Source organism: Myripristis murdjan, chromosome 15, assembly GCF_902150065.1.
Source record: "Myripristis murdjan chromosome 15, fMyrMur1.1, whole genome shotgun sequence".
In the NCBI taxonomy this organism is placed as follows: Eukaryota; Metazoa; Chordata; class Actinopteri; order Holocentriformes; family Holocentridae; genus Myripristis; species Myripristis murdjan.
In genome coordinates this window covers 11,013,913-11,031,650 of record NC_043994.1, presented here as the reverse complement: position 1 = coordinate 11,031,650, position 17,738 = coordinate 11,013,913, and the positions used below count along the sequence as shown (strand labels likewise).

Below are 17,738 nucleotides of genomic sequence, written 5' to 3'. Positions count from 1 at the left end.
TCTAATTGTATTAACGGGGGATTATGCCTTCCAGTTGGATTTTTTATATTCTCTCTCTCTCTCTGCATTTTACACGTTTTTAAGGAGAGAAGGGAGGAGGAGGGGAGAAAAAGCGGTTCATTGAGGGTTTGCGGGTTGGCTTTTTTATGAGCTGCGATCACGGCTGCCCCTCGTTACACTGACTCTGTGTACAAATAGGAGGGGAGCAGAGCCAGAAAGAGGGAGTGTTTGTGATAATGTGTGCATGCATGTGTGTGTGTGTGTGTGTCAGTCTGCCAGGCTAATATACCGATGCTAACACTCCAAACGCCTAATCCCCCCTGCCCTTCTTTTCTACACGCACACACATGCTGCCCCTACTTCAGCATGGCAACAATCTAAGCGGGAGGGGGTGGCGTGTGGTGGTAGTGGTGGTAGTGGAGGGGGGTGAATTCCATCTAATTACTCTATCACATAATTTCACAAACTGCCTTTCCATAGGGGAGTGCAGAGCAGAGCGCAGAGCGCGCTGGGGATTTGAGGCCTGAGCTTTCATTTACTACTCATTTCTTGTTAAATTAAACAAGAAAATACCACTTGTGAGAAGAGGAGGGGGAACACCAAGGGGGAAGAAAAGAAGCATTTGGGGTGGGATGGGGAGGGGGGGTGGGGGGGGGGGGGGGTGGGGGGGTTGGACTCCGACTGCACAATAGGATGCAGAGAGGAAACACAGATTGCGTACCTATCACAAGCCCTCTCTTTACTTTGGCTGTAATAGACAGCAATAAGGCGGCTAAGTCGATTAGTCAAATAATTGGTTGTTTCAAGGTTGTAATCAACTTAGAATTGATTCTACAAGTTAAATATTTGTTTTTCTACATATTGACTGAGTTATTTCCTGAAAAAAAAAAAATCATTAGCACATGTCAAATCAATAGTCACCGGTAGCCTACACATTTGTCTAATTTGATAAACAGAAGTTATAAAGGCAGATTTGTCTAGGCATTGTTGCAGATTTGTCTATCAAATAAGCCACTCAGTTAACAGCCAACAGTAAACCCCAATGGCTATTAGTCGACTCAAATTCTTAAATTGGGTACATCCACAGAAAGCAAACAACAAAAGGAGGTGAGGAAGTGAGTGCCAGAGACCCTTTTTGTTTTTGGCTGCGCGCTACAAGTTTACAGCTGCGTGTCGAAGCTGGCAGTGAAGCTGCATGGTTCGACCATTGGTGGCAGGCAGTAAACACTATTGTTTTGTAGTCGCTCCAAGTCGACGCGGCCAAATTGTTCCGATGAACTTGTCCTGCAAGCGCTGTCGACAGCATATGAGCTCATTGGGCGTGTTGGAGAGAACTCAGCAAGCCGCGACTGTCGTCATCATCCGAAATGCAATACCACGGCTCCATCCCTCCACCCATCACTCAAGGGTTGGGAAAGCTCTCATAATAGCATCAAGTACGTTCATAGTAATGTACAGGTGAAGCATTATCTCCTCTATAATCTCTTTTTTATGGTAGAATGCATGCATCCTAATGCCTTCAAAACAAAAAAAAACCCCAAAGGTTTACCCAAAGGTAACAGTTCTAATATCACAATAAAAAAAATCATCTCCTTAACAGATGCAGTCTTGCGCCTGCTCATCCCTGTGGATCCCATGGTTTCCAGTCTCCAACCACCTGCCCTGCTGGTACAGCCGCAGCCCCAGTGTGCCACCCACCTTCCCCTTCCGCTCCGGCACAATGGAAGCTCCCCTGTGGCTCTAAGTGGGAGGGCAAATACCAACAAACATACCATGGTTGGGGGTGGATTTCCCAACTCATTCCATTCTATTTTATTCTGTTCTATTCAATTCTATTTTTCTGTGTGCCAGTGTCAAATTCCTGTGCGTTGCACTTGGAGAAAAATGTGATTCTGATTTTCGTGCCGTAGCACTCAGATCTGTATGTGTGTGTGTCAGCACTCATCTGTGTGAGCCTAATTGGCATTGTGTCTATCTCTAAGAGGCCAGACTCACATCATCCACCCCTCCATCAAACAAAGGCATGATGCTATGGTTGAGCTACAGCTCGCCACGCTTATGTATGCATCAGCAGAGAGAGGGAGAATGAGACATTTGAGGATGGGGAGGAAGGTCTATAGGAGACCAGGGCCCGAGGAGGCCTGTTTCTGATTCCCCTCATCTCTTTCTGTAAATTAGGACTCCTCTCTCCCTCTCTTTCCCTCTGTCTCTCCCTCAGTTCAAACTGCCCAAGCAGTAATATAAGAGATGTAAAGGATAAAGGCATCAAATGTGCTTTGTACAGTATTTTAAACATGAATATACCATGACAAAATGAATAGTAATGTTTTTTTGATAGCTTCCTGTCACAAAAATGATGTTGCTACCTGCCTGCTCCCCCTTGCCCAGTGTCTTTCTACCTGTGTTGTCTTTGCTTCTACTGAAGAGGGTGAGCATGATTTTTACATTGGCCTTTCATTTGTTAAATTTAGAGAATATGTTAGATTTGTTTTATGCCACCATTTGTGCTGTAAAGCAATAGCGCAGATTTCCCATTACAAATCCAAGTGGCACACAGCGTAAAATGCAGTGTAGAGGTCGGTAGGGATGGTTTTGTTTACAGTAATTATGCAAATATCTCAAAAATGAATATGCTCATAATTTATTGACGCTGAGACTGCTACAAATGGCACCTCTAAATTCCTTGTATGAGTGTGTTGTAGTTCCCCAACTCATCTTCTTTTGCTTGCCAAAGAACATGGTTGATAGAGCTTCCTCCTCCTCCTCCTCCTCCTCAACTCCTCCTCTTCTTCTCCTGTCCTCCCTCAGTCCCTTGACACTCACTTATACCAGTCCAACTGTTTGAGATCTAACAGTGCAGAAGCCTCCCATAAGCCCGACACAAGGTGTAATATGACACAGTAGGTGTGTGTGTGCGTGTGTGTGTGTGTGTGTGTGTGTGTGTGTGTGTGTGTGTGCGCTGTGTGTACTGAGCTGCATTTCCACAGACAGGATGTGTGTATTTTTCAAACACCTTTCCTCTGTGGCCCCGGAGGGTTGTGGGAGGGAGGGGTGGCGTTGGTGGTGGATTGAGGTGAGGTCAGGGAGTCGGAGGAGAGGCGTGTGTTTGTGTGTGTGTGTGTGTGTGTGTGGAGAGAGGGGGGTAATGGGGAGCTGGTGGTTGGTTTGGGAAGGAGGTGATTTCTGAGGTGCAGATGGGAGGGAAAGAGAGTGAAGAGAATGAAAAAGAGTGAGAAGGCGGGCAAGATTCATCTGAATGTGTGTGTGTGTGTGTGTGTGTGTGTGTTTACTGTTTATGTCTTCCTACATTGCATACTACAGTGTTACAAGATCCCCTGATTCTGAAGTTAATACTGTCAGGAGCCCAAGAACATACAGTGCAATACATAACATTCAGACACATCAAAGGCAAGATATAAATGTAAAAAAAAAAAAAAAAAAAAAAAAAAAAGAGAGAGAGAAGCCGAGCCCATGGAATACCCACAATGCAACCACCACATTACTTTCACCGGCATCCTCCCTGTTGGCTTGTGCAATTCAAACCAACACCCACTCTGCCAAACTGCATTCACCGTGCTCTCCTCAAATTCCTGACATACACAAAATGCTTGACACACAATGTTGGCTGAAGTTACTTTTCAAATGCATTTCCTTGACTACGTGCGTCACACTGCAATCAGCAAGCTAATTCCCTGCAATATTAAAGAAGGTCGTTATCCTTTTGAATTGCTTCCCAGCTTATATCCATACAGTGAGCCGTTAAAGGAAGGACTAAACCCAAAATGAGTAGCATATTATCGTCATCTACAACCACTATCAACCAGGGAGCTTCCCTACAGGGATCAATAAAAGTTTCATATTAATATTGTTGCTACACTACGCTTCCTACCAAAAAACATACTAGCTTAGCAGTACCTCCCTTGATCATACAGCTTTGGTTCTATTATTTTACAGCACTCTGTACATTCATTATCAATGGATGCTTATTAGGAGAAAGTTACAAGAAATCTTTTATCTCTTTCCTTTAACTGTAGACAAAGTTATAATTTCAGGACGCTGTACCAGACTGGTGCAATTGCTTTTAAAATTTTAAAAAACTGCATTGCATTCTCTTTTACCATCGGCTACATACTCAGTAGTCACATTGGCCTTTTCTGGTGTCAAAGTCAATGTTTCCCACACTTTTTTTCCCACACAATTGGTAACGCTCCAATCCGGTCCCACCACGCGCTAGCAGTGTTAGTATTCCCAGCTATTACTGAATGAAAATAAACCCAAGCCGCAGACCTTTGCGGAATCCCAGGCGTCTGTTAAATAATGACAGATTTGTTCGTGATAAAGTTCATCTATGTATCTACGCTGGTTATGGCCAGGAGCGTCGCTCCTTGACTTCAAGCCTATTCAGTTTCAGCAGATGAGGATGGAGAGCTCGGGCTGCCGAGATCGCCAGCAGATCACACAGGCCTGCGTCTTTGAAGTGCTCGCCGTACAAGCTGGGAGACATTGTGGAGTAGAGGAGGGGTGGGGGACTATCTGGTAATGTGTGAGTGTCAATGAGAGCTTGCATGTCTGAGGCTGTGTGCATTGCACTTGTGTGTATTTTGTGTTTGAGTGTGCACAAATGAGAAGGGAGGAGAGCTAGAAAGAGCAAGTGTGTCTTTGTGTGGAAGAACAAGAAAGCCTGTGGCTGAGAGGCAAGGTTCAGTGTGCACACGTGATGTGAAAGTCAGAGACTAGGCACAAACTCTGTGGCGCTCAACTCACTGTTAGGTGCTGGAACAGCCAAGCTCTCATGATGTTGGTGGCCACCTTGGGGAAGATTCCTCTCTTCTTGTTGCGTTTCTTCTCTTTATCCGGGTCATCGTCGTCCCCTGTGCTGGGCGAAGCCACGCTGTTGTCCAGGCCATCACCTGTCACATGACAAGGGAAACAGGAAGAGATGCCGGAGATCAGACACACAGTTTGTTTACTTCCTGCATTCGCCGCGCCTCGGCGTTCAAAGGGAATAAATACGATTTCGAAGGAATTCTGGAGGGCTTTGTATGCACAGACTGAGGGGTATATAGAGACAACAATGGTGAGCAGAGAATAGCTGGAAAACAGCACCTCAGAAATGCATTCATTTTTAATACATTTATAAATAACCCTGCCTTTCATTTTTCTCCGCTCGCCGCTTGAAAACACAGCAAGCGCTCGCATCTCTCCGAGAGAAAGAGAGGGAGAAGGGGAGCACAAAGGACTTGTAAGGTCGCATTTCCCCACTCTCCCATCCAAGCCCGCGCAGAATTGAAAATGACAGAGAGATTTAGTCTTTATTATCCTGAGGGGAAAATAGTTATTGAAGTGTCGCCCCGGTGCATTCTGCCATTTTACCTGAGGTGGAAAGAGTAACACAGCACTACAAAAGGGGTGGCTGAGGGGAGGGGGAAGGCAGCAAATAAAAGCAAAAAAAAAGGGTGGAAAAAAGGAAGTCAGAGGCACAAACAGCACTAACAAAGCTAGCTGCTTTTCATAACAATGGCGTCATGGCTGCTTACAGCAACCTGTAGGGCTTCGATAAGGCTCTATTAAGGACAGTTAACCTCACCTAAGGGGAACACTGAGACAGCTTAGAGTATTTGAGCGCTGAGGGGAAAAGCAAAAGGAAGGCGCTCCATGGGCCTTTTCTCTGCATTCAGACGCAGCGACATGAACCCATACAGACTCATGCACACACACACAAATGCACACTGCACATATTCAAAACTACCCAATTACTATACGCATTCTATATAGCTCCAATGGAGAGAAAGAGGCTCTTCCCCATCTGTGGCCGTGAAAAGCCTAATTGTTATTATCATTATTCAAAAATGCAAGCCCACTCGAAAAAAAAAAAAAAAAAAAAAAAAAAAAAAAAAAAAAAAAAGAGCCGCCCTCAATGAAAACCATAATCATAAAAGAAACATGAGGCGCGGTAAACAAGTGGCACCCTCACTGCTGGAAATTTCAATGGCTGGATAACTCACTTTTGTCCCGCACCGCCTCTCGACTGGCAAAGAGGGGAAGGAATGAGAAAAAAAAAAAAAAAAATGCTGAAGCAGTGCACAGAATTGGATCCAGTTATTTATTGATTACACACAAAGCACTTCTAAAGCTTCTGGGTCTATTCACTGTGGCGGGGGTAGATAACTGCATTCGAGCAGGGCCCTCGCTCCGCTAACTTGCAGAGGGCGACACCCAGCACCTAGCTAAATCCTAAGCCCCCCGATTCATCGATAATTAATGGGGATGTTGGCACTAATCCGGTTGGAGATGACTTTTTTCCAGCCTGCCGCATCAATGGAATAATCAAGGGCCTAAAACCCAGGCCTTTGCTCCCCATTACCTCAGGCAAAAGAATTCCTGAAAGCATGCCTGGAGGGCACCTGAATTATATACACCATTAGGAGAGAGACAGGCTCTAGACGATCCATACGAAACACCACTCTTGGCTAGCTCTCTCTCACTCTCTCTCGTTCCCCCTCTCTCTCTCTCTGACTGTTCTGGCAGAAGGAGATACATATGCACACGTATTGAAGGCTTTTTAATGAATCCTTGCGCAGAAGTGGAGGTGATGCTACGTAGTGCGGGGGAGGGATAAAACAAGAGCTCGTTTTCCTTGCTAACGTGATGCTGTTGCAAACAGCCTCCACTGGAAATGCGGAGAGGGAAGTTGGACAAGGTTGGACAAGCGGATGGAGTGACCGTCCCGTCACCAAAAAGTCACAGGATTGACCCCTGCAATAGCCATGCTTCCCACCTAGACCCTTAAAATGCCTGCAGTGTAAATGTATGGGTGCACACACATTTTAAATCACATTTTTGCACTCTGCCATCCCCATCCCCCCATCTCCTGCTGCAGACCCATCTCAATATGAAAACACACTCACATTGCGAGCTTCAATTACATCATTAGCCGGAGCCGAACGCAGCCAGGACTTAACAAGTCAGTTTGTTCTGCCTACTGTTTCAGGGCAAGATAGTCCCCTCTCTCTTCCTCTCTCCCCTCTCTCGCTCTCCCTGCATGTCTCTCTGCCTGGTGGAAAAAGAGGGGCGAGCAGAGCCGAGGCCCTGTAATCTAAGACCAGATTTTCATTGGAAGCAAATGCTTTCAATCCGTTGTAAAGACCGGCTCATGTTCAGCAAAGCCTACAATAACAAAACTAGGGGCTCGTCCCATGCGAGTTAGGAAAACAGAAGCAAACGCCCGGGTACCAGCGCCGCGCGCGCATGTGTGTGTGTGTGCGCTCTGTGTGTGTGTGTGTGTGTGTGTGTGAGAGAGACAGAGTGAGTGCGAGCGTGTGTAAGTGAGCGAGTGAGTGGGCGAGCAGGCAGGCAAAGGGAGAGGTGAGAAATCGTGAGAAGCATGGAGAGATGGGGAAGGAGAAAGGGGAAACGGGGAGGGCGCAAAGAAAGCATAGAGGAAGAGGAGTAAAGAAGTGTGGACGCTCAGAAAAGTGGAAAGAAAAAAAAAAAAAACACACTTATAGGCTTCTGAATGTCCCACCTTGAATCCCTTACGACAAGATACCGGGATTAAATCCTGTTGTATCACATTGCTTCACAAAATCCAAAATCCCCACAGGGCTCATTAAAGTCTCCTCTTATCTTTACAATGTATGATATGGTAGCCTAATAAAAGATAATGTATGGCACTGCTCAATTCTGAACCACACTTCACATCATGTCCAGTAATGCAGTTGTAGTTAATATGTATGATAAATTAGCCTCATAAATATTTACACTATTTTCATCTACAAAATATTGGTTAGCTGTATTCCAGAGAGAAAAAAAAGTGGGCAAGTCAAGTTTAGGTGGCTTTATCCTCCACTACATTTCTTATCATATCATGTCATGTTGTGGTATGTCATATTGTGAAGGACAATTATAACAAAAGTACTTTTCTGCCAGGAGGATGAATTTACAACATGGTTTTTTGGCTGAATTCTATGACCAATAAGTTTTTCTGGCTCACATACGCAAGATCTCCTCTGTAAATTCACATCCGCCTGAGGAAAGAGAGTGCAATCACTGCTGAGGAGACCACTGCCGGTGAAAGGTAAAAGAATTTTTTAAAGAAAACTCAAATGATGTCCAAATTATGTCCTCATAAAGTGAGCGAATTCAGGTGAAGTCTGCCCTTTTTGTCTACGTATCCTGCACAGTGAAAGCCCTCACAGTCATGCCGTTCCCTTCCCTCTTCCTTTGTTTTGTATTTCTTCATTCCTAATGCCCCATCACCCCCTCCCCTCCCAATACCTCTACTTAAGTCTGACCTATGGACACCTACTTTACCTAGAAGGGAAAAGGGAAAAGGGGGGGAAGAAAGGGCCGTCAATTTTATTGGCATTTCCATTTTCGCTGCAATTTGATACCAATCACCTCCGCGAGGTCTGGGGCTAATTTCTGCTTTTCTTTAACTCCGGTGAGCGAGGGAAGACTAGAGGGAGAGGCAGGAGAGGGGTTGCGGGAGCAAGGAAGGGTGAAAGTAAAAGGGGAGGGCGTCAGAGCGGTGTCTGGCAGCCATGTTGGGGGAAATGTCAGTGGTGTTACCTCAGCCTGGATTTTCACAGAGAGAGAGAGAGAGAGAGCGGGGAAAGAAAGAGTAGGAGAGATGGAGAAGGGAGGGAGCAATGGTGGAATACTGAGTGAGAGCGGATAAGGGAGAGGGGAAAAACTGGAAGCCCAAATTCGAGGCATTGACAGAGGCGATGAGGGGAAGGGAGGAAATAATGGATAGAAGAAGAGTGTGAGGGAAGAAAACTCGGAAACACTGGAGTTAATCGATTGAAAACGAATCAGAGGCAGGATGAGTCAGTCAGCCAGCAAGCCATCTTGCCAGTCAGTCAGTCAGTCAGTTAAGACAGTCAGCCAGCCACTGTGCCGGTTAGGCCAAAGTCTCTTGAGACAGACGCGTAGCACCCGCAATATCTCTGCATTTTTTCATGCCTGAAGATGATGTAGCAAGTGAAGGTGGATATCTAGTCCTTTACATATTGGAATCCACATTGCACTCATGTAAATAAGTAAGTAAATGTAGAAGTCCAAAATAACTAGTGCCAGCTAGTGGCAGTTTACCACAGAGACGTTAGCCCTGTCCCAAAGCCATACTACATATTTATTGAGTAGGGAGTGTGTTCATACTATAACAGTATGAAAATCCAGTATACACACAAATGTCAACATACATACTCAATTTGCTTGTTATCATCCCCTGCGGTTTTGACAGAGCGGGTGACACTCAGGTAGGCTGTAAAGCCCGCCCACAACATGAATTGATTGGTTGCTGTCAGATTATTGACAGAGGATTGGTGCAACAGGATGACAGGATTTTTTGGGAGGACGTAGGTCACATGATGCCATCAGTGGATGTTTTGCATAATTTCCGGCTTGTAAATACAGTGCAGGGCGTTGAATTTCTATCACACTAATTGTCAGAATGTTATATTATCAAGATTGTAATACAGTATATGCTGTTTGGTATTAGCATTTTGGGACAGAGCTTTAGTTTATGTCTAACAATGACTTGTTTGTCCAGTTTCATCTGTGTTATGTCCACTCCATCACAATTTGTGGCAGCCCCTCGGTTTTGTTTCCAAGGGGAACACATTTCCATGAGCACCGTCTCGTGACAGCGTCTGGTTTTGTCTCCCACTCAGCTGGTGGCCTACTGGGCGCCACTGACATTACAGACTTTCTGGAGCATTCGAAGATTGTGGAGGAAAGACACTAGCTTGAGAGACTAGCCAGGCTGTAATCCATCCATCCATCCAGTCAGTCAGCTAGTCAGTCACCATGGCAGTCAGCCAATGAGACAGCCAGTCAGCCAGTCATTTTTGTCCATAAACAGGCTGCCAGGCTCATTAAAAGCATCAGCAGGCTGTAACCGAGGGCTCCATGCACAGAGTGCGGTGCAGCCAGGCTAGCATGCTCCAGTCTCCCCACGAGGAAACGCCACAGGCACAACTCTGGGCCCGGCCCACTGATCGGCCATGACAGCGTCTTTGCAACTAGTTAGAGGAGGGGCTGGAGGGGTGTGTGTGTGTGTGTGTGTGTGGAGGGAGAATCAATCAAGGACTGTGGGGGTGCAGGCGCATGTTCATGTGTGAAGAATGCATGCATGCATGGACGTGCATTCGTCTGTGTGTATATGTGTATGTGTGTGTGTGTGTGTGTGTCTCTGTCTCTGTCTTTCTCTCTTGCCTTCTTTATGCATGTGTGTCTCCAGCCACAGAAGCCCCAAATGTCGTGTATGTGTGTGTGTGTGTGTGTGTGTGTGTATGTGTGTGTCAGTGCATGTGTGTCTGTGTGGCAATTAGGGAGCAGGCCAGTGACTGGAAGGAGCCAGGGGCAGTTGAGATGCCCCGGGGCCAACCAAGGGAAGGAATATTTTATCAGTCCCCTCACACGCTGTATACACACACATACAGAGACAGACGCACGCACAAACACACACATGCAAGCACACCGTGAGCAAAACAGATAATGACGTAAAAACTAGGTTAGCTTTCTTCACGCAATTCAACCGGCTTCGTTAGCATTAGCTAAACAGACTCTTAACTTAAACAGGCACTTATTTCAGTCCTGCCTTTCCCTCCTTCCTCCTTTGCTGCATTACTTGTTTCCCCTCCGTCCGTCCCCGTCTGCTTGCTGCTATGTGAGGTTGGTGTGGATGAGAATCCAAGTGTCAAGTTCTGTTATCTTTCTTTGCCGCTGCATGTTTGCAGTTTCTTGTAAGTCATAACACTTTAAAGTCAGTGACAAAGGCCGTATCACAAATTAAATAGTAAAAACTGAGGTGAATCGATTCCCTAGTCCTAATATTTTTTTCAAATTCAGTTTCTTTCTCCTCAACTATTGCATACTGATGATGCTTCCTCGCCTCTATTTCTTGGTCTCCCTCCCACTTGTCTTTCTCCATTTTCTACATCTCTCTCTCTCTTTCTTTGTCTCTCTCTCTCTCTCTCTCTCTCTCTCAAGGCATAGCCTGACATTATCAAGCAGTATCTAGGCTAATCTGTTATGATCTGATTATGAAGCATTTCTCAGCGTAAGACAGAGATTGGCACTACCTGCCCCCTCTGTGTGGGCACACGTGCCATTCTGAGGTGTCAGCCATTTTTCTGCTGCCTGGCAAATTAACAGCACGGATTCACCAGTCAGTCATCTGCGAAGAGCGATCTTGTCAGACAAGTCCCTTCCAGCGCAGCACGAAAGAGAGAATTATGACATTTAGCTTTCTAATAACTGTGGTGTTTTCCTCCCTTTCTCTTTTCTTCACAGAGGTACAGCTGAGGTGAGAAGTAGAGGTTAGGAATATTGGCCAGATGTCATTGGGTGGGATCCTGTGCAAGGAATCACTTGCAGATGGCTAAGTGGCTTGGGACGATTTTGTGAGAGGTTTTGTAGGGTTTTATAGGCCGTGGATGGATGGATGGATAGAGGGCAAAAGAGACAAGGCTGACGGTTTATGATGGTGCATTTAGTTTGCGGGCTATTTGTCTGCGAGAGAGTGTCTTTCTCCGTGTGCGAGTGACCTGGCGCTGATCTCTCCTGGGCCGCTCCTAGAGTTTCACACCCCAGAAAGCTCACACGACCCCGGCTTGCCCGGATAGGCAAAGCCCAGGCCTCAGGGGCCTGCTATCCCGTTCCAGTCAGCTCCACGTGGGAGACGCACACACATCCCATTCTGGCAGGCGAGCAGAGAGACACACAGAAAAATATGATACGCCAAGCACACATATGCTTATGGACACATACAAAAGTGCTCTCTCTTTCTGGCACTCACACATATACATACACACACTCACACACACACACACACACACATGTTCCCAGAAACCCTCAGAGGGGTAAAGAAGGGCTAGCAAGAGGGAGGGAAGGGGGGAGAGAGGGGAAAGGGAGGGAAGAGAGGTAGGAAGAAAGGAAAAAAGAAAAAAAAAGTGGCGTTTATTGTATTCAGGCCATTCATAAGCTCTAGACTTGGAGGAGGGGGGGGGCCAAGGGGGGGTGGCAGGCAGTGGGGGGTTCCCATTGCATGGCTCGGCAGGCCCCTCCCACCTCCAAAATATTCTGAACATGCAGGAATTCCTTGCACCACAATTCCCAAGAAGGGGCGAGCAAACACACACACACACACGCATACTCATTTTGAAAACATCTCTCGCTTTACTACACTGGAGACACACACACACACACACACTTGAACACAAACACACTCACATGTGCTGTCTTCATAAGATCTTCCATGAGGCAACTTTCCAATGATGACTACGATTCTAAACCAACACACACACACACGCACACACACACACACACACACACACACTTCAATACAAAACACTCTCTGTGACCAATGCTGTTTCGCCTCCCTTTTATTCCAGAGGAGGAGGAGAGACGGAGAGAGAGAGAGAGAGAGAGAGAGAAAAATCCCCTTGACTATTCTGTGGATAATGACATGCGCTGTCGACAAAACAATATGGCTTGTCTAGACTTCCCTTCCTGCCTCTACTGGATAGACGCTCCAACACTTTCAGATCTTTGCTCCAACTCCAGCTGGCATATTCCGATTCGCTCAGTTTGGCGGTGGCGGGGCACAGATTAGCACGCACAGATCACGTACAGTGTCCGATGAAACGGGCGGCAACTGCATCACAAAAAAGGGGGACTAGCCAGGTAAACAACTGGTAGTGAGCCAAGCAATCGCTTCCTGTAATCAAAGACAATTCCGCCGCAGTAATTACAGTATAAAACGAGCGCTTTGCAATACCAAAGCAGCGCAGATCTGAACGATGACAGTTGGCGGATCGTTGCTGACAGATTCAATAATGGCAGCCGCTGGTGAGCCGTTTACGAGGGTGATTTGTAATTAGGGCTCACCGGAGACTTATTATTGTGACACGGAAAAGCCGAGCCAGGTTGGCAGAAATTATTTCGTATTTGCAACGGTTTGATGTTCAGGAGATCAAAAAGCAAATGACATGCAATGTGCTTCGAGGGGGAACGAGGTATTCTTAAAAGTCCAAAATGAAATGACCGGCTTTCTTGATTATTACAACTAATTGAAAATCTGTCTCTGAGCTGTAAATCTAAGGGAATTCTGAGGTTTACACTTGAGTTTGTTTGTGTATCAGTATGCATTTTGTGTGTAAATACATACGTATACATACCATGTAATTCAATGTATTTAATTCTTCATTTAAAGGGTTAATGTGTCCATGGGTTTCCCTTAGCGCTGAATAGGTGGGTCACCCTGCTTTAAAGAGCTGCTAACCCTAAAGGAATTTCATTACTCCGGGTTCCAGTGGAGGGTTTTAGTGTCCCGTGATGGTCGATATGCTCTTTCAGAGGCGTTTCCACCCTGATAAGACTGACACTGTGAGGGAAACACTCATTTCTTGTCGTTTGCTGGCATACAAATGGTTAAACCTAACGATACTGAATATCAGCTACTGGAAAGTTCAGTGTAAAAATGTTGGCATTGATATTTGTCTTAAACTGAGGAAAAATGAGTCAAGTGCAAGCATATGTATATGTCTTTGCCTGTGTGTACTCTCATTCCTTCTTTGTGTGTGTGTGTGTGTGTGTTTTCTTATGCTTCTGTGTGTTGTGAGTGAGTCCCATCCACTGCTGGCTGTAAGGGGGGTGGGGGCGGAGGACGACTAAGGCCTGTTGACATAGCCATAGGTGATGGCAAAAATGTCAGTGTAAATGTGACTGCTCTCTCTGTGCCATTTCCCTGTAAAGGGTCATCACCACAGGCAGCCTGACACGCTGGAAACTGCCCCGAGCGCAGGGGCACCGACACGACATTAAACTGCAGTACGGCTGCATGCACAGAGACACACACACACGCACACGCACACTCACACACACACACACACGAACCCGACACAACAGCCATTGCCTTTTATTCCCACTTCCAGATCAGTCGAGAGGGAAAGAGAGAGAGAGAATGAGAGTGAGAAAGAGAGAGAGAGAGAGACGGTACAACCTAAAATGAAAGTGTAGGGCCATGAATTTACCCTTTCATGTTGAGTACTTTTGCTGTGTAACTATTGATTTTTTCCCTCTTGCCTTTGTGTTGCCATTCTCTTTTTTCTAATCTGAAGATAGAAGGCCAGGGCTGGTTTAAATGGGAGCACTTTTGAGGGGGCCCGCTGATTCTCCGCCTCAGTGAAGGGAAGTTCACACACACATGCATGCATGCAAGCACGCGCACACGCACGCACGCACGCACGCACGCACACACACTCACACACACACACACACGGTAAGATTCCTGAGATCTTCCCCCTCTTGCTGCTTTCTCACTCTCAACTCTCACTCGCTCTCATTTGTTTTGCTGCCTCTCAGACAGCTTTTGACACCTTCTACTCACCGAGCTTCGCTCAAACTCAAAACAGAGCGAATGGACTCAGAGAGAGAGAGAGAGAAGGAGAGAGAGAGAGAAAGGGTCAAATGGGTTGTGGAAGGTGGTAAGGGGGGGAGGGGATGGTAGAGAGGACAAGGACTATAACAAAAGCTAAGAGCACTTAACAGCACAATGGCACCGCGGCCCTTTCCAAAAGTCAGCTGATGTGCTGAAGGGCGTTCCAAAGTCCTTCAGTGCAGACACAGGACAAAGGCAAAGGCTAAACCCTGGTGAGGGAGTCTTCTACCAAAGTCTCTCTCTCGCTCTCTCTCTCTACATATATAAATATAAATATGAAAAAAACATCCTCATTAAACTTAATGGAGTAACATTTTGTGAAAATACATATTTTTAGCACCAACAAGCCAACTTCACTCACGGAGGCCCTCTAACTAACTATCAAAGTGTCCTTTTCAATTAACTCAAATTGAGTGTAAATACATATTTTCAGTGCCAACAAGCTATTTTACATCCAGCAGCCCAAGTTTAACTATCAACGAAGCCTATCCTTTTCAGTCAATTCAAATTGACTGAAAATACATTCTGTCCAAAAAAGTTTTTTTTTTTTTTTTTTTTTAACTGTTGGGACTCAAACTATCAAAGCATCCTTTTTTTAATGAACTAAAATTTGGTGTAAAATATATCTTTCAGTAGCAACAAGGCTCTTTTGCTGGCAGGAACCTTCTACCAACCTATCAATGCAACCAATTTAATGAACTAAAATTAAGTGAAAATAGTACCAACAAGTACTCTTTCTTGTCTGTAATCATCTCTGCATGTTTGGGGTGTAGGTTCTACTGACCAAACTCCACTGCCCAGGAAGTTTATTTCACAGAGTTAGCAAATAGCGCTCGCCTGTGCCTCCCCTGTGCATTTTTCCACATGGTCGACTAACTATCTGAATGGCACAGCTGCTGATAAGCACTTATAATACACAAGGATTTTCCCCCTCATGCTAACCTATCAGCGCCAACCAAACTGCAGTACAGTAGCTAGATAATATAGGAACGCTAACCCTGCAGTGGCTCAGACTAATAATAGCACATTAGTTTCCCATGTTTTCTGGAATAACAGAGGCTTTAACATGGAAAGAAGTCTTACGAAGGAGTATAATGCGGCCTCCGCCCACGGGGTGGTTAGGTAAACAGGATCAGTCTCTATCTGAACAGCGGCCTACTCAATTTTAATACTTCTGTTTGTTAATTTTTGGTATTGCATTTGTATGAAGCTGTTTTCATCCAATGAGTGAATAGGACAGTTTTTGGAAAACTGAAGCCACTCTACCATCCCAATAAAATAACTCCTCAGTATACCCTCAGGAAATCCACAAAGTACCAGCCTACAGTCCTCAGTTTTGTACTATCAAATGAACACTGTGAATTCTCCCGCCAAACAAATGCATCTCCACCTCCTCCTCCTTGTCAGTGCCTTGATAGGCACAGGATGTGGTACCGAGTGGGTGCGGGTTTTTTTTTTTTTTTTGTAGTCCTATCTGTCTCTCCATATGTATGCCAGATAAGGCTTTCAGGACAGGGGCAGAGGAAGAGGAAGTGAGTGGGTTTACAGCGGGTCTACTTCCCGTGGCGCGCGGGCCCATGTGGATGGGAGTGATAGGGCCCCCGTGGACGGCGGCGTTCTCGCCACACAATCCCACCGAGTCACTTCCTGAAAGAGGCAGCCCTCTCTGGGGGTGACTTCCTGTAAGACTCTGACCTCTCTGGCGCTACTTCCTCTAAAGAGTCTCAGTGGAATGGAGAGCTGAGACCTGCCCATTAGAGCCTGCACACACATAAATATCTATCTATATCTATACCTATATCTATGTCTATCTATCTATCCATATATATACATACATACATATATGTGTGTGTGTATGTGTGTGTGTGTGTGTGTGTGTGTGTGTGTGTGTGTGTGTGTGTGTGTGTGTGTGTGTGTGCATTTAACGCCACTCAGGCCTTTCTTCCAAAGGTTATCAGTGGGAATCTTGCCCCCAGTCCCTGCCTATCTCTTTGAGTTTCACTGGCTTGGAGCAAGAAGGGACGATTGGGTTTCATCCAAATGCATGTGCAAGTGTGTGTGTGTGCATGTTAGCGTGTGTGTTATTGGTTGAGTTCGTGGATATGCACACACCAGTATGAATGTGTGTGTTTACGCGCAGGTATGTGTGTGAGCGTGCATGTGTACCATGAGTGGCATGCCGTGGTGTGTTATTTCACAAACACACTAAATAAATGCCCTGCAGCCCACCCTGCTGCTCTTGTGTTTACTTACTTGTTATCTAGCAACCCCCCTCCCTACCTCCCTCCCTCCCTCCCTCCCTCTCTCTCTCTCTCTCGCCTCTCTCTTTCTCTAAACTCTTAGAAAAGCTTGAAGAGGTCTTTATCTCTTGACCAAATCCCTCTAGCAGGTATCCATGTCAAAAAGACTATAGGGGACGGCATGTTTGGCCTGGGTCAGCTCAGGGTCACGCTCTGGCCCAGTTTTGAGGCCCTAGCCCCTATATCCTCCTCCCAACTCCTCCTTTCACCTTACCCAGGGTCAAACCCAATGCCTGGCCAAACCCTTAACGAGCCCATTTCACATTTTTACACATGTAGCTGAGGTTCTCATCCATCGGAATCAAAGATGCAGCGTTAGTGGACACTCTGGCTATTACAGGGATTGAATTTGGTCTTAAACAAGCTTTCCAACCCCAGTCCACCATGCTCGCTTTTGCAACTCCCCGAAGATCAAGCGGGGAGACGCAGCGAGGCTTGCCCTGTTCAGCTAGGTTGAACACCTCTGTGGAAATCTGGATGTTCAAGGAGAGGAGTGTCAGGTGTGTCATTTTGGGGTCGCCAAATGAGTCCTGACAAAACTGAAAAGTAGCATCGACCCATATTCAGTGATTTGGGGGGGAAAAAAATAAATCCAAAGGGATGCTGGTTTTGACCAAATATGGCGCCTCTGCTAGTGTTTTGCTGGCATGAAATTGGCTTTGTGTGGGTGTCGTTTGGAGAGCGGGCTGGTAAATTCTCCAGTTCTTTTGTTAGAAAAGGGGGGCTCCATGCATAATGGTCTTAGCCAGGGAGGTCTGGAACTGTGTCCATAAATTGAATTATTTCAATTTGAGGGAGAGGGAGAGAGAGAGTGAGAGCAGGGACAGAGAGAGAGAGAGAGAGGGACAGAGAAAGAAAGAAAGAAAGAGAGAGAGAGAGAATAATGGAGAATGACTGTCAGCCTGTGTGTATACGTGAGTGTGTGTGTGTGTGTGTATGTGTTACATTTACGTGTGAACATATGCATGTGTGCTTGATGGAGGGAGAGA

General features: G+C 45.9%; 1 protein-coding gene across 1 annotated transcript in view; it reads right to left on the bottom strand.

The window, feature by feature from the left end:
- The window catches only part of meis1b (Meis homeobox 1 b), a 91,116-nt gene that overhangs the window by 44,082 nt on the left and 29,296 nt on the right, over positions 1-17,738 (bottom strand). The window contains exon 8 of the mRNA XM_030070358.1: positions 4,765-4,910. Within this exon, the coding sequence (XP_029926218.1) occupies positions 4,765-4,910 (146 nt within the window). The remainder of the gene's footprint in view (positions 1-4,764; positions 4,911-17,738) is intronic.